General features: G+C 51.1%; 1 protein-coding gene across 8 annotated transcripts in view; it reads right to left on the reverse strand.

Moving 5' to 3' along the window:
• The window catches only part of IQSEC1 (IQ motif and Sec7 domain ArfGEF 1), a 154,448-nt gene that overhangs the window by 74,736 nt on the left and 61,749 nt on the right, over positions 1 to 17,963 (reverse strand). Inside the window, exon 2 of one of the 8 annotated variants that reach the window (XM_064274808.1) lies at positions 8,549 to 8,656. The exons of the other annotated variants lie outside the window; for them this stretch is intronic. Coding sequence (XP_064130878.1) covers positions 8,549 to 8,553 — 5 coding nt within the window. The 5' untranslated portion in view covers positions 8,554 to 8,656. The remainder of the gene's footprint in view (positions 1 to 8,548; positions 8,657 to 17,963) is intronic. 8 annotated transcript variants of the gene reach the window in all.

The following is a 17,963-nucleotide window of genomic DNA, read 5'->3' on the forward strand; positions in this document are numbered from 1 at the left end:
AGTAAAATGGTCCCGAAGTCCATTCTGAGCTCACATGATGGTGGTGAGGGCAGATGAGTGCCAGGCCGTGCACTCATCTGCCGTCCTGAGCTATCTGCTCCTCCAGACGCCTCCATACTAAGCCTGGGCCAAGGCCTTGTCACGGCTGGCCCAAGAACTTAGTCTTCTCCTGGGGCTCCAGGGAACCACTGTGTCCCCAGGACAGAGTCTAACGCAGCCAGCGCCACAGCCAGAGAGTCAGCCCTACCCTGTTCCCTCACCCAGTCACTGTGGCCTCAAGCCAAGGGAGACTTCATTACAGAGAGGAGCCTTACTCAGGCTCTAAACATAATGAAAAGAAAAAGAAAACTTATCACTGAGTTAAAAAGAAGAAAGGTGATTTTAAAAGCTTCACTGTTTTCATTCCCTCTCAAGATTTTCTCTGGGACTGAAAAGTCTTATTAATTGAACCACGGACATGTGCACTGGGACCACAACAAAGAGACAAAACATGAGAATGGGATACTAGGCCAATCCTAGACCCTACCCCTACAACACACATCTCTCCCAGCCAGTGTCATTTCATTCAAAGAACATTCAGGAAACACCTGCCATGTGACAGGAGCCATGTAAGGCCTGGGGTAGATACGGTCCCTGTCCTCATAGAGCACTCAGGATACAGAGAGACACAGACTTGATAGATATGACAGCTTATATTAAAAGGAATAATAGGGGATGTGTTGGGCACTGTAGATTATGGGCACAGCTCTGTGCCCAGTGCCAGAGGCCAGGAGAGGCTTCCTAAAGATTTTAGGAGGAGCAGCCAGTAGGCAGGTGAGGATGCCTGTGTGGGGGTGTTCCCGCCAGTGAAAACCATATGTGTGAAGGTTGAGCAGAACGCAGATGGGGAGCCCACAGGGTACGAGGAACTGAAATTCCAGTGTGGTGGGAACATGTACTGGGGAAAAGGAGGGGTGGTTAGGAACCAGAACTTAAAGGACCTAGCAAGGACTTGACCCCAGGGTCAGGATAAAGCCAAGGATGGGCCTAGAGTCTATGCAGGTGGAGTAGGGTAGGATTGGCACTATAGAAAGGCCACTCTAGCTGCTGAGTAGAGAAAGGTTGGAAGGATGGGGGGCACAAGGCCCAGTAAGGAGACTGTAGCACTGATGCTAGGGAGAAACATTAGGGCCTGGTAGGGTGGAAGAAGTGACAGACCAAGGGGCAGTAATATGCTAGCATGGCAGACAGCTGTGGGAGAAGCAGAAAACCAGGAAGACAAGGTGGTAAGGGCCTCGTGCCACCAGGAGGTCAAGGTAGAGGACAGAGACATGTCGCAGCTCTAGGCCACCGACTGGGGACAGAAGTCAGGCTGTGGTGGGCAGGAACAGGAGGAGAGGAAGAGCAGTGGGGAACGAAGATGACTTTCTAGGAGTCTGGCTGGGAAGGAGGAGGCTGGGGCTCCAGGGAAGGTTGTGGTTTTCAAGCTGGAGGAGATTGGAGCATATTTAACTGGTGACAAATGATGGACCAGAGACCTGAGAGGGGCCACCAGAGGGAAGGGCTCTGGCATGGGTGGGCCATGAGGTCCAGCTGGTGGGTAGGCATGCTGCTAGATGAGAATCCCTCCTCTGGGGGGGGTCCTTCTTTTCTCTGAGGGGGAGGCAGGGGGGTCAGGCAGCTGCCCAAGGTTCCTGACCCCTCCCAGCCAGCTCAAGCAGGGGCTAATTTCGGGAGACTCAGGTCTGAACTAGACACACCAGGAGAAAATGGAGCTTTCACACCAACCCGTGGCCAGTTCCAGGGAGTGGGCCACAGTCCTACAACTGGCCGCACTACCCACAGACCTCTAAGAAATCCCCAGAGCCAGGAACAGCACCTCACCCAGGACAGCCCCGGCAGACACCTGGGTGCCATGGCAGGGCCCCTCTCTCTCTGCCTCAGTGCCCCCATAACCTCAGGCGGAGGTGGGCTGCTGGGGCCAGGACCTCCAGAGCTGACTTCCCCACCGGCCTGGGCTTGGCCTGCTGAGGATGAGATAAGGTCTGTCCCAGCTCTGTCCACGGAGTGCAGCATGAGCTTTAATTACCCTGCACCGAGACATTCAAAAGTGGCTTTTATGTACATATCAAAATATAGAACTCTGAACAATGAACTTTGCAAAGCAGGAGGCTATTTTTAGAGCTTTGCTTACTGAACCAACATTCAGCATTTCCCCATTTGTCAGCTGCTGCTGGCGAGAGGGCCAGGCCGCACGAGGAGCGAAGTCGAGGACAGCACTTGGGGGTTGAGGGATCCTATCAGTTTACTTAAGCCTATAAAGAGAGATGCAGATACTCCAAGCAGGTGAGGGTCACTGTAGTAGCAACCAGCTTGTGACTCCTGTTCTCAGGCTTCACGTACTCTACACAGCTCTGTTAGGCCTTACTGTCCCACTGTCGTAATGATGCAAGTGACAGAGAGTTGGTGAGAGCCCAGCACCTGAACACTAACCCTGACTTCTCTGAGCCTCGGTCCTGCCCGCACAGGGAGGTGATGCTGCCACATCACGGTATAAGATGGGGGCCCATGAGACAGTGCCTGGCAAGCCTCACCGATGGGTACTGCCAAGCCTAATGGGATAGGAATTATTTCAGGAGGGGCCTGGGCAGCACCCTGCCTCAGACAGGGCTTGCTCTCATCTGTGCACAGCCAGAGGGAAGACAACATCTCCGTGTCCTGTGAACCCAGTGCTGTGCAGTCAGACCCTGCCCTCCTCCTCTCAACAACAAGTTTTCAAAGGTCGTCTTTCCGGGCCCTGGGCGGGGGCTGCTCCAGCCTCTCAGGCCCAGCCTCCCTCCCAAACAAAAAGAATGTCTGTCTCTCAGCAGGAGCAGGAGCGGACCTTCTCACCACTCATTTGTGAGTCATTCCTGTCAAAACAGCCCAGAGGACCAGAGTGGGCTTTGGAGATCAGAAATTAGGCCAGGAGACCAGGGCTGGAGAGGAGTCATAGGGCAGACCCAAGAACCTGGAATCGGATCTGCCCTGTCCTTGGATGACTCTGGGGGCTCCCATCAGAAAGAGCTTGGGGATCCTGGCTGCGTGTAGATACAGCACATGGTGTCTATTGCACAGGCTGGGTTGCCAGCAGCCACTCAACAACATGGCAACATGGGAGAAGGGCCTGTGGGGCCCATCCTTAGTGAGGTCACCCTGCAGGAGGAAGGGAGAAGTGGGTGTCTTTGATGTACAGTTGCCATCTCCCTAGACCAGCACACCAAGCTCTGAGGTTTCTTTATAGCACATCTCATGATCTGAATCTTTTTTTTTCCCTTTCTTATTGACAAGTCTGTCTTCCTATCAGAGAGCCAGCTCAGGAGAGCAGAGATATCTGCAGTTTTCTTCATCAATGTCTTCCCAGTGCCAAGAATAGGGCTCGACACCCAGCAGGTGCTCAGGCAGATTCTGCTGAATGAATGAATGAGTTATGCTTCCAGTGACCAAGGAACCCACAAACCCTGGGAAGTGAACTCCTATTGCAGAGAGAACAACGGTGCCCAGTGAGGTTACGGGCAATCAAACTCAAACCCACAGAGTAGGCAGATAAGGCCCCTGTGCCCAGCACATGGCTGGGTATCCTCTCACTGCAGTTCATGTGCTTTACTGTCTCCCTGTGGGAACCGTACCCCTCTCCTTTTCCTCTAAAACCCTTGGGCAGTGCCAGCCTCATCAGGCTCCAATCTAGCTTTTAATAACAGCCACCTCATTTAGTCAGCAACAAGCCCACGGGCAGGGCTTACACCTCTCCATTTACAAGACGGAATACCACCAAGGCCTGGAGAGGAGACGTATCCAGAACCATGCAGCCAGCATGTGGCACAGCTGGGATGGGGACTTGTGACTCTAGGCCGCTGTTCAGTGCTCCTAACTCTGCAACTGCATTGCGGAAGCACTAAAGGACTGTGGAAACCGGTATGTTTCTCCAGGTAAGAACATGTGTTCATTGTGCCACAACACTGACCACGCCCCCCACACACCCATGCCTTGACTTACAAAGGAGTGGGGAGGAGAGGCAGGGAGTTGGCAAAACAGCCCCCACCCCTGGGGACACCCTGGGCCCGCTCCCCTTGGGCTGCCTGCCTGCCTTCCATGTCCACCTCCCACAATCCTGAAGGCCTGTTGGCGGGGCCAGGCACTGGCCGCCTCAGACAGGAAGCAGGAGCAAAGAGACTCGCTCCACAGGTTGGCAAACCTTGGCTTTTCCTCGGGATCAAAGCCAGCTAGCAGAGGGGAGCCAGGAGGCTCTGGGTGGGGGCAGGGTCCCACAAGAAGGTTGAGGGGACCAGCGCAAATTGCAGTTGGGCCCAACCAGGGCCCCTGCTTGGGCCAGAGCACCAAACTGGGGGAACAAGCCTAAACGAAAGGAAAATCAGCCCCCTAACGCCAATCCTGCAGCTAAATCCAGGATGGGCCGCCTTTCCAGAGACAGCCTTTATTTTCCTCAGTGCCAACTGGGGCAGGACCAAGGCAAGGGTGAGGCCGGTCCATCCTGGGACCCTGGGCCTCCCCCAGGAGAGTTGGCCGGAAGGCTGGAGCCACTGGACAGCCAGCCCAGTGCCCATCCGGCACTCCTCATAAGGAGAAGGTTTTAGACTACACAGAGCTCTCTGGAGGGAGAGAGTTCCGTGAGAGGGAGCTCACAAGGGCTTGAACACAGAGCTCCACATTGGCAGCCCCTGACCCAATCTGGTCTACACAGCATGCTCGGTGTGGTCCAAACAGTGTTTTTTTTAAAGAAACCAGAATGAACTGCCACTATTCTACCATCCAGAGATTTTATATGGAAATCCAGGTTTCTGATTACTCTTGGGGGCAAAACAATCGAGGACCTGGCCATACTGGGTCCATATTCCCGCTTGGTAACAGTCAGTTGAGCTGAGTGGCAGCCACACCCACCCGATGCAATTCTGTTGCCACAGTCCCTACCCCTCCCTATAGCTGGCCCGCTCCTCTCCCTTACATGGCCTTCCTGTCTACTGAGGCCATCTGCATTTGCTTGTGATGCTTTCAAAGGACCAAAATCCAAGATCCAACTCAAAGAGCAGAACCAGGACCTGCCGCTTGGGGTCAGTCATTCTCAGTGAAATTGATTTAGAATACGAGTCCCGAGAGGCAGGGTTCGAGAATTCCCTCAACTCTACACAGCTGGTGGGAACACCAAGGCCTCTGTTTTGCTGCGTCCTCTGAGTGTTTGATTTTTACATGATGCTACCAAAGTAACAGCATCCTACTGGTCACAATTCACAACTGTATGGTCATCATAACTACCAGGCCTCAATTAACCGGAAGCCCTCGTTCCTAAGTTTCATATGGTAAGATATAATTTCAAAAGCCATCTGATACCTCGTGTTTACTTCAAAACTAGACTCTCAGAGGGGTGCCCTGGGGTGTGAACGCCTTGAACCCAAGCTCATTTCACCCTTGGCAGCCCTTGGCCCACCTCTGAGAAGCGCAGTCTGCATTTGGAATGATGCTCTATGGCTCCAGAAGCGTCCACAGCGAGTGTGAGGAAAGCTGTGGGTCCAGCGAGCTCCAGCTTCCCCACTTCCGGGCTGAATGACCTGGGGCAAGTTACCTCACCTCTCAACTTCTGTTGCCTCACCTTTACGATGGGTATCATTCCTGCCTGGCTTACCAATAGGAATGTGGGAATCAAGCAAGGGCATGCTTTGCCCACTGAGAATCCTTGTGCAAACACAGGGGACTGTTTCTGCTCTGTACCATCAACCTGAGAAGAAGGGTTCAACCACGATTCTTTGCTGGGCTTATCAAGACCAGAGACAGGGACATTAGGAGAAGTACTTCCCACCCCAACGCCGAATCAACCCCTCCCTGCTTAGGAAACCAGGGACATCTCTCATGCGTCCGTATAAAGCTCTACACTCTCCAAAGCCCCCTTCCTTTCACTCTACCCACAGCTTACCTGGTCTTGGGCAACAAAGTTTACAAAACTACTTCCCCAACCATGATCTCAGGATCTGTGAATGGCATCACCCTCTTCCCTTTCCTTGTTTCTTTTATTAACCATTTCCTGGAGCCTGACCTCTGCCAAACCCTCACCCCCCGCTATATGAGGGCAATTCTTGTTGGTTTTGACTGCACAAAGATGACCAGAAGCTTCCAACCCCTAGGCTCACTCGGAAAGATTTTTTAGAATACACACTCACACACACAGAGCCAAAAATCTTCCCAGCTGAGCCAAATTAAATACAGAGGCCTCTAGTTATTTCCATACGCGCAAAATGGACTTAAATAAAGCAGTTCTCTGTGGCAGGCTATAGCAGACAGGGCTGGGCCGGGCCCCAGGGACGCCCCGGGAGGGCTGGGCAGGAGGCACAGGCTGGGGAGGCTGGCTCTAAGAGACTATGCAGAGAGGAGAGAGATGCCCATTGCTGTGGCCTCCCTCCTCACAGCCCACCCTGTTTGCCAAGGCCAGGGAAGGATGTCATCATAGAGCCTGGGACAATCTCAGCCTCAGCTCTGAGTCCTATACCCACACTGCCACCCCCAGCTGACCTCCAGACCCTCCCTGCACAAGCCCACCTCCCAGCAGCCAGAAAGCACTTTCTAAAATACAAATTGCCCAAGTTCCTTCTGGCTTAAAATCTTTGTCTTGGTCCCAATTCCTTAGTGTGGCACCGAAGCCTTCCCTCCCCACCCCCACAGGGCCCCTGTCCACTTCTCCAGCCTGCTGTCTGCCTCGATGCCCCCAACTCACTCCCCAAGATTGATTTTATCCATCTGCAGGCTCCAGCTGTACACAGTTGTCTGTGGAACAAGTGGTTACGCATTGCTATGCCTTTTCACTCACGCTGCTCCCCCTTCCTGGGACACTCAGTGCCCCACGGCAGAGGGAACACAGTCCAGGTCATTTTATCTGTCTGTGTCCCCAGTGCCCCCAGCACAGTGGTTAAAAAATATGGTAGAGAATGAATGAACCGATAATGATGAAAATTATAATAATACAGTAAGAGAAAATAGCTGTGCCAGGTGCTGCTCTAAGCATTTTGCATAGAACTAACCCATATACTGTAATCTTTACAACCACCTTTTGAGGTAGGTGCTATTCTCATCTTCCCATTTTGTAGATGAAGAAACTGAGGTGATGTCACTTACCCAAGGCCACACCCTGCTGACAGACCAACTGCTTCACACCTCCCTACCTTTGTCATGTTCTAGTCTCTGCCAGAGAAGCCTACATACCTTGGCTTCCACCAAACTTCCCCTGACCTTTCAGGACCTGGCACAGCAGCTATGAGGCTCTACTACTCTCATCTGCCACAGCGCCCAGCACAGCAGCACCCAGCACAGAGCAGGGGCTCAGAAAGTGTCTGGGGGACAAATGGAGGCTCAGGGTAGGAAAAGCTCCCCCGCCCCCCACAGCCTCCCACAGGTTTAACTCTGACACATACAGCCCTTCCTTGGTGACTGCCTAGTACCTGGCAGGCAGGAGCTGTATTACCTTGGGCCAAGTGACTTGGCCTCTCTGTGCCTCTGTTTCTCAGCTATAAAATGTGTACTGTCCACCTCACAGGGTTGCTGTGAGGGCTAAGTGATAACGTGTGCACAAATCCTCAGTCTAGGGCCTGTTATTACTATGTAAGATTGTTATTACTTCCGACATCACATGGGCACCATAGGGACCTAGAAGGAGGGGCTGTAAGGCAGAGAGCAGGTTAAAGCGGGAGGAGGTCTTAAGGAGAGCCCTTTGTTCAGAAATATGTGCTAGATCATCCGACCCAAGAGTATCATCCACACATGAACAAAGTGATGGGTGAACTGCCCAGATCATGGTCACCCTGTGGTTCAAAGGCAGAACTGGGCTGGGACTCAAGCCCACTGCTTCTTTCAGTTCAACTTGGTTGATACTGTATAACTCAGCAATTCCACTCCTAGGTAAATACCCAGGAGTGGAATTGCTGGGGTTTTTTTTTTTTTTTTTACAAGGACTCAAACAGATACTTGTACACCAATGTTCAATGCAGCACTATTCACAGTAACCAAAAGGTAGAAACAATCCAAGTGTCTGGCCATAGCTGGATAAACAATATGTGGTCGATCCATACAATGGAATATTGCTCAATTATAAAGAGAAATGAAGTTCTGACACATCCTACGACATGACTGAACCTTGAAAACATTATGCTGAGTAAAATAAGTCAGACACAAAATCTCACTTACATGAAATATCTAGAATAGGCAAATATATAGAAACCAAAGTTTACAAGTAGTTACTAGGCATGGGGAAATGGGAGGTATTGCTGAAGGGGTACAGAGTTTGTTTGGGATGTTGAAAAACTTTTGGAAACAGATGGTGATGGTTGTACAACATGGTGAATGTAAATTAACGTCACTGAGTTGTATACTTAAAAATGATTAAAATTGCAAATTTTTGTTATACATACTTTACTATAAGAAAATTATTTAAAAAAAACACTTGACTGAGGACCAAGCACTGTGTTAGAAGCTAGGGATAGTTACAGTAATACTAAATGTATAATAATAACAGCAACTAAAATTTACTGACCACATACGCTGTGCCAGGCTCCAGGCAAGACACTATGGGCTGGCCCAAGACTGAGTGACAATGTGGGGGTAGAGCTGAAACGAGGAGCCAAGGATGGCCTCCAGCACCCTGGGTGGAAGACATAGGAAGAGAAGAAAATTGGGAAGGGGAGACAGTAAGTTTCCTTTGGAACTTGCTGGGTTAGAGGTACCCACAAGACGCCCAAGGAAAGGTGTTGAGCTGGCAGCTGGATGTCTGGGACTAGGCCCGGGCTAGATGAGAAGCCAAAGAATGGAAGGGGCTGTGTGGAGAAGAGAAGGGAAGGGAGCCTGGGGCAGGGACCAGGGTAACCCCAATACTGAAAGACGCGTGGGGACAGGAACTGGCTAAGCCAGCAGGGAAGGAGCCGCCAGCACGGTAGGAGGAAAATCAGGAGGGGGAGCCACTCAGGCCTAGAAGCAGAGTGCTTGGAGGCGGCACATCAAGGCTACTAGAGGGCAAGCAAGTGGCCAAGGATGTCCCGAGTGGGAGGCAGTGCCACAGCCCCAGGCTGTTACCTAGCAAAGAGACTCTGCGGACAGCCAAGGATCCTGGGGGGAATTCTGCCTGGGGGAGGCAAGGGCCTGATAAGGTTTAAGACACTGAGATAGGAAGTGGCTACACTCCAGTGGGAGTGGAAACCGCCTTGTCCCTGCCCTTGGCAAGCCCCTGATCTGATGGGAGAGACACAGCACCCACCTCCATGTACCATCAAGCCTAATGTGGGAGTCACAGCCCCACCCTCAGGAGCCCTGGGGTGATGAAGGAGAACCATCCCTCACCCTGACATATAATTTGAGGACCAGGTCCTTACCCAGGAAGGCCCTGTCTGACAGGGAAGTCCCAGGCTTGGTCTCACCTGGTCACCTCCAGACATATGGCTCTTTGCCCCTCAGCTGCCAGGGGTCAGCCATCACTTGCTTATCAAGGCTGGGACATGGGCTCAAACCCAGGGTTCCTGAGTTGAGCCGACACAGTCAAATGATGTTCAGGAAACCCTACGTCCTGCCCCAGAGACCCACTCAGCAACACGACCCCTCCATGGCCAGAAATGAGGCTGAATCCGAGACAGTGTTTTGGTTTAAAAAAAAAAAAAAATCAACAAAGCATCTGGGATTTGCTTCAAAATAATCTGGGGGCAGGAGGAAGTGGATAAGGATAGAAATACATAAAACTGCACATGGGTATTATTTTACCATTTTCTCTACTTTTATATACACTTTAAATTTTCCATAATAAAAAGTTTAAAAAAAGTAATGCTAAGAATTTGGTATTCACAACAAGGCCTGTTGTCTTCCTGGGCCATTTCTGTCGTTCCTATTAAGTGAGTAGAAAAAAGAAACAAAAAAACCCCTGCACATTAAACTATGGCTCTGGCAAAAGTTAAGGGCCCAGAGGGAACAGAGAATTTGCATTGGCCCAGCTGTACCACCCCCTCCTCTAGCAGCAGCGGAAAGAGCTACTTCCTCAAACACTTCCTTTCCACCCCCAGCACGGGACACACAGCACTGTCCAGGGCCAATGCATGGAAATGACAGCAATAACAGGAATAATGGTAATAGTGTTGTAATAGTGTTGTTGCTGTTCTTGGTTGCCGTTGAATTGATTCAACTCATGGTGATCCCATGTGTGCAGAGTAGAACTGCTCCATGGGGTTTTCAAGGCTGTGACCTTTCGGAAGCAGACCCTTGGTGCCTCTGGTTGGTTTCGAACAACCAACCTTTCGGCTGGTATTTGAGTGCTTTATAGTTTCACCAGGCAGAGTCTCCCCATGGTAGTAATAACTGTCATTAATACCAATGAATAAGAATCACGGGGGCGGTTGGCATATTCTGACCACCTAATATGTACCTGGCACTCCACTGGCCCCCTTGTTCCCATCATCTCCACTCAGAGTTGCACCGAAACCATCAGGGAATTCGGAGAAGAGTTTTTAGACCCAGATGACTTCCCAGGGCTGGCAAGCATATTTCTGAGGTGCAAGGCCATTGGGCAGAGCTTTCAAGGGTCCTCCGCTCACTCTGCAAAATGGCAATCCACCTCTGGACCCATCGACACCTCGCTACTCAGGGTACCCAGTGCTGCCCCTTGGGTATGTCTGTGCTGGGGCCCACTGGGGGTCCTGCAGGTCCCTTCCTTGCCTCCTTCACCCTCCTACCCCTTCCTGCCTCTGCCCCAAATCCTCCCCCTCTCTACAACGATGTCAGGGAAGGGGAAAGAGGGTCTATAAATTAACCAGATGATCAAAGTGTGTTCTGCAAAGCTTGGTTTTCTTGTCTGTAAGATAGGAACAAGGGCTCCAGGGAGGTTCAATAATACATAACAGTGTAAAATTCAAAAGTCACCCAAATGCCAGATATTACCGTTTTTATTCTGTAGCCCTGTTCCATCCCAGTTTCAAATCTGCCAACTACAGGCTCACCAAAAACAGTCAGGGCTTTGCCTACACCCAGCTGAACCCGTTCATTCTTCCCGCCTGTAGTTACTGGGCACTTGTTGTGTATGCTACCCACATGCCTTCCCCTGAGACAAACGAACCACAGAAGTTCACAGAGGCAGCATCCTTGTCTCCACCATATACCCAGTAAGGGCAGAATTTAGACTCATACCAGGCTTCTCCAGCTCTAAATGCCACCCCTGCCCATGTGGCAGCTAGACTAGGCTGGAAAGGGCACAGCAGCAGAACAAGGGACCTAAGGTCACTGACCTGTGGCCAGGCTTTGGAGCTTTTGACCTTATTAGGCACCAGGAGGAGCCCAGGTAGGGCCAGGACACCAGAGCCACTCCAAGCCCCAGAAGCTCAGCACAGGGCACCATCTGAGAAGTCCAGAGTGCCACTGCTCTGCTCCAACTGCCACAGGATTGGAGGCATCAGCCTCAGTGTCTCAGTCCTGAAACATCCCTCAGCAGCCTCTCCCTCACACACAGCTCAGGCCATTTTCCTGTCACGTCTCAGAAATCTTCACGCTAGCCAAGCTGCAACCCACCTTACTCTGCGATTTTTCCGATCCATGGGCAAAGTGATTTCCATAACACTCTGTCTGCTCTCTCCCTAGCTGGCTGTTTAACTTCACAGCTGGAGACAGTGGGCTCTAAGCACACACACCAGCCTAGGGGCTTTAGTTACTTCTCAGGCATGAACAGCCTCGGTCGGCCCTCCCTTTGTTCTCCGTCACTACCATCTCTCTGCCTCCCCCTCTCTTATCCCTAGCATTGTCTATTTGCCCACCCTATCTAGGAACACATTTCCCCTGAAGAAGTAATACAGTCCAGCCCAGCTGAATTCTGTAGCCCTGAAATAAAAGCTAAAAGCTACTATTTATTGGGCCACCACCCATCTGTCATTTGTCATATTGTAGTGGCTTGTGTGTTGTTGTGATGCTGGAAGCTATGTCACCGGTATTTCAAGTACCAGCAGGATCACTCATGGTGGACAGGTTTCAGCAGAGCTTCCAGACTAAGAAAGGCTAAGAAGAAAGGCCTGGCAATCTACTTCTGAAAATTAGCCAATGAGAATCCCATGGATCACAACAGAATATTGTCTGATACACTGCTGGAAGATGACCCTCCGAGGTTAGAAGGCACTCAAAATACACAGTGACCACAAAGTGGACTCAAGCGTACTAACAATAGTGAAGATGGCACGGGACCAGGCGACATTTCGTTCTGTTGTCCATGGGGTTGCCATGAGTCCCAGCTGACTCTACAACCACTAACAGTAACAACAACCATTTATCAGGTGTCTACATGCTGTTTAAGTGCTTTAGGCAGATTAATTGACTTAGTCTTCACAACAACTCTGTGAGCTCCTATTATCACCCACATTTTATAGATGGGGAAACAGAGGCACGGGCCAGTTAAGGAACATGCCCAAGATCACACAGAGTGAGAAATAAGAGCTGGGATTCCAATACAGGTAGCCTGGCTGCAGAATCTGATCCCCTAACTATTAGGCTAAACTTCCTCCCGTGGCCAATGACCACAGGGTCATAAAGTTCACCCTGCTTTTCACAGATGAGTAAACTGAGGCCCAGAGAGGAACTGTGATAAGATGGGCAGGCAAAGCCCTCTGCCTGGTGCCTGGGTACCTGGGGAGGCAGAATGCCAACAGCCAATCAAGCCAGCTCCACCATGGGATTTTCTGGGCCTCCTCTCTCTGGAGGGAGAGATCCTCCAAAGGTTAGTAATAACCATGACAGTAATAATAATAATAACAGTTTAGCTAACATTTATGGAGCATACTATAAGGCACCGTTTTAAATGCTTTACAGGTATTAACTCATTTAATTCTTGCAGCCAGATAGAAAAGCAAACACCATTTGCCTCTGTCTTTTAAAACAGGCTTGGGGAGAAAGTACTCAACTCAGCAGACAGACCCCAGCCAGCCCTGGGTGGTAGGCTATTTCAGAGACTCTTTCCATGTGCGTGAATGAGGACGGCACCTCCCAACTGAGGGCTTCTTTTGAAATTTCCAGTTTATAAATGGTCCCTCTCCCTCCCATGGGACCAAGCTCTGCGGCCCACATGCATGCAAGGCCTCTAAGACATCAAAGGCCCCAGCCTTGGATTTCCTTACCCCACAGAACCCTGTCATGGTTGCACAGGCTCCACAGCAAGTCAGGGGACAGGTGGTGTCTCTCCCTCAAGACACCATTCCACACTGAGGCTGGGCTGGAGCCACATGCAAGATGCAAGCATGCCACCCTCTTCCTCAAAAATGCCACAAGGGCTCGGGGCCAAAGGGCACTGCCCCAGAATTCTGCTGGAGAACCTGGGAAAGCAGCTCTGGGGCTGTGGGGAAGGGGTGGGGTTTGGTAAGAGACCTGTGAGCTGTCACCGACCAGCTTGCAGGTGGAAGAGACTGAATGTCTTGGGAACCCCGACACCAGGGACACCATGCACCTGTTAGTTGTATTGCGAAAGAGGCAAAGCCTCCGATTATGATGGTGACATGTTTTGCTGAAGATTATTTCATCCCAGAGGAAGCAGAGCCTGGCTATAAAGAGCACAGATCAGAGTTCAAACCCCAGCTCCAACACTTGCTAGTGACCCTGGGCAAGTCACGTAACTTTCCCCCACCTAAAAGTCAGGACAACAGAAGCCCTTAAACATAATTTGCTTTGAGAATCAGGGACTTCACACAGAGTTCACTAAATTGGCTGCCATGACTACAATTATTATTATTACACTGACTTCTGAACAAAGAGGAAAAAACAAATGCAGTCACCATTTCCCCATCCCTACAAGCAGGGAGGGGACCCTTGCTATAGCTCCACATCTGGGCCTTAAGTTCAAATTAAACTCTCATATGTTAGAAGTGACAAACTGAGGAGAAACTGGGAAGAAGGGCCCTTTCCATCAAGGAGCAGGGAACACACAGTCAGGTATGAATAAAGCATACAAAGTTATTAGAGTAGGAGCCACTAGAACCAGGGTCTCAGACCCTCAAAGACAGAGAATACCTTCACAAAAAGCTATGCAGGCTCTAGAAATCAGCCCTCAACCCCAGAAGCCGACAAAAAAGTAAGCTGAGAGGACATGTTTTAATTTAGCAGTAATTTCCAAAAAGGAAAAGGTGGTAATGATAATTACTACAACTAGTTCATAGACATCTACCATTTGCTGGGCACCTAATACGCATTAGTCACTAGGCAAGGCTGTATATCACCCCAGGAGGTATTTTTGGCCCCATTTCATGGGTAAGAAAATCAGGCTCAGAGAGATGAGGCAATATATGTGAAGCCACAGAGCTGGGAAGAGGTGGACCTAGGGTTTTGTGTGACCTCAAGGCCTGTGCTCTGTGATACAGTTTCACATTATTAATCTTGGTTCCGCTACATCTAGTCCAGGGCCTGGCACAAAGTAGGTGTCCAGGAGATGTTTGATGAGTAAATAAAGGAACACTGAAAAGTGCAAGGTTCGGTGACCCAAGGGGTTGGGTGACCATCTCCAGAGAACAAAGCACTCCTCCAAGTCCAGGAGAACATCATGCATTTGCTCACACATTCAATGATGCATTCGTTCACTGACAACGGACTGTGTCTACCCCACGGCCAGACACTATGCTAGGGAGGCACTGGAGCACAGAGCTTGGAGGGGCACCCCACACAACTCAGGATATAGTCACAGCAGACAGAATAGCAGCAGGCCCGAGGTGGCACCATGCCGTATTTCCACCATAATCACCATCAATTTTCTTTTAGCAGCAGCTCACGCAGTGGGAGCAGTCAGATTCTCCAAGGCCACACCAATTAATTCTTCAAGCCCCCTAATGGCCTTTTGACTCATCACGATTTGCTTTTGAAGATCAATGATAAATCACACTCAACAGCCTTTGACCACCCTCCCCCACCACACACACTTGCGTACACACGTTCGCATGTACATAAACTCTTGAGAGGGCATGCGTGCATGCGAGTGCGCAGACACAGACACACACACTTCCGCAGACCTGTCTCACTACTGGGGAAGACTTTTCCAGGCCTCCAGCTAGGTCCAAACCCAGTGCCATCATCTTCCCTCTGTGCTTGCTGGGCTGATATACCACAAAATTTACAAAAGAGGAAGGGAGAAAATCCAATGGGTCACCGGCGGTGGGAAGCGCAGAGTGCTAACTTGGATAAGCACAGCATCTGACCCAGCATGCAAGGGCCTTTTAGACACCACATTTTCCGAGCAACTCTGTGAAGCAGTTTCATCATTCCCTTTCACGGAGGGAAAACTGAGGCTCAGAGGGGTGTGGTAACTTGCATAAACTCACAAAGCTGCACTGGAATTTGAGACAAAATGTTTGCCTCCCTCATCCCATGCCCCAAGCTGCCCTGGACTCACAGATTCTCATGCAAACCATGATCCCGTGTTGTGAAGAGTCCAGTCAGATAAAACCTTACACACACACACACACGCGCGCGCGCACACACACACTCTCTCTCTCTCTCGTATTAAGCTCCCACAGCCTCCGGAGCCCCTGTCTAATCCCTTCCAGAAACACCTATTTGCTCAGTCATCACAGTTTGACTATGCAGCTGTCAGTCCTACCCATGTTTTTGAACCAAAGCTGTGTAAATATTAGCACGACTAGTTCATAGTCCGGCTTCCTTGAGCGAAAGCCTGGAAACTCTGGAGGCCCTACACAGGAACATCTGGGGGTCTACTCTGGGCTCCCCTCTCATATTCCGGTCAAGTCACTAGATCCCCTCCCATTTGGAAAGGAGGTAGGAAGAATCCTGGGGTGCCACAAGGCTCAAACAGCAAAGTATCAAGGTGCTGAGATGTGAGGCGTCACATGTGTTGTTAAAGAGAAGACTCTAACTGAAGGCGGTGCAACTGTACCAGGAGTGGATATTTCAGGCCGTTACAGGCTGGGTGTCCCCTAAGGTCCCTGGAGTGTGCTGGACCCTATAGGGGTTTAGAGTGGGGAGATGGCCAGCTGGAAGGACTCCGAGGGGCAAGCTGAAAGGCTTGTTCCTGGCTCAGCCTCCACATGCTAGGGGCTGGGCTGGTTCTCTTACCCCCTCCCCGAGGCTCCCTTCTGAACCACATACCAAGTACTCCAGAGCAAATGTGACGCACCCACTCTGAGGCTGAAAGGCAAACTGTGGGCTGTGCCTGAGCGGGGTTCCTCACTCTAAGGACACATGTCCCATGCGCTGAGACTGGGGAGCAGCTGCTCCTCACCAACCCAGACCCCAGAAAGATTCCAGGCAGGCTTCCCTGCAGCTGGAAAATTTAGATCAGATACATGGAGAGACTTCCAATGAGAAGAGATATGGGATGGAGAAATATGCAAAAGAGGTGGCCACGGACATCCCAACTAGAAGGGTGATATGGGAGAGGTCCTAGTGGAAGGGTCCCTTGTCCCTTTCAGCTTGGGGTGGGGGGTGTAGCAGGCAGAGCATGCTAACTTGTTTCTCATGGTTACCATCAGTGTTCTCCACTAGACTAGTGGCTCCATGACGGCAAGGCATTTGTTCACTGCTATGTCCCCAGCACCCATAACACAATAGGAACTCAATAAACCACGGGGCCTTAGTACTGTTAAGACTTAATGCTCAACCTCAGTTTGTTCTCCTGCAGTATGGGGATGCCAGGACCACGAGGATAATAATGCAAACGCAATACTGGGTGGGAAAGCCATGGACTGTGTAAGGCAGTGTGCACGCACAGAATATGAATAATGTGGCCCCCATTCTAGGACGGATGCCACCAACTCGAGACAGATGGCCCTGCAGCTGCAGCTTGCCCGGCCTCCACCCCAGACACAAGAAGGGCTGGGTCCTTGGGAGCCCGCCCCCAGCCTCACACAGAGCCCCAGGCCCAGACTCCCTCAAGGCAAGGCGGGGTAGAGAGGAACATAAGCAAGTTCTTAGTGGAACTGCCAGACACGTGCTGCAGAATTTTTGAACTCCAAGATCAAATGGCTCCAGGTGGGCTCTCTTCAGACGGGTCTGTCCAAGCCAAGTCAGCTTGTCGACAAATCCCCTCAGCCACACAACCCTGCTCCTGGAGGGGCCTGCAGACAGCGCAGGGGGCAGCTGTGCTGGAGAGCCGGGAAAAGAAATCAATATTCCCAGCACGTGCGTGCATGCACACACACACACACACACAAACACACACATACACACACACACACTCTCTCTCTCTCCCTCTCTCCATAAATACCCGCCCTTGAATGCTCAGAGAGCTGCCACAGGCCCCCCAAACAGAAAAGGGTTGGCCCCTCTGGCACATATATTCATCCCTACTAGTCCCCACTCCTGACCAATACAGGTGCACACTCTGCGCCCTCCCCCCACATAAACGAACACCCCAGCCCCTCTCATCTGCACCTGGTCACAAACAGCAGCCACACACAACTCAAACTCTCTCAGCTCCAGGCACCCGCACACTCCCAGGTGTCCCCACCCAGCTGTTCGCATACTTGGGATGCCCACTGGGTCCTGGATGGGTCTCTCCTCCTGGACACACTCGCCTGGGCCTCACTGACAGATGGGTACACATAAACACAGATGCACACCAGGGCTCCGCACCAACAACCTTGCCAGCACCCAGACACCAACCCAGACACAGCCTGGGCATCTTCCTCTCACAAACTCTATCCAGCTGGCTTTCTCTCTCTCTCACTTCCACCACTCTCCACAAACTCCTGCCCCAAAGTCACTCTCTCACACAAAAACCCATCCTGCCTGTCTCTCTCTCACGTTCAAACTCTTGTCCTGCCCCATCTCTCTCTTGCACACCACACACACACACTCCTGTCCTGTCAGACAGTATCTCACACACAGGCACCTATCCTGACAGTCACACGCACTCCAGCACACCCATTCCGGTACACACACACACACACACACACACACACACTTGCAGCCCTGGCAGTTCCTAACCACCACACGCACAA

Source organism: Loxodonta africana, chromosome 22 (assembly GCF_030014295.1).
Source record: "Loxodonta africana isolate mLoxAfr1 chromosome 22, mLoxAfr1.hap2, whole genome shotgun sequence".
Taxonomy (NCBI): Eukaryota; Metazoa; Chordata; class Mammalia; order Proboscidea; family Elephantidae; genus Loxodonta; species Loxodonta africana.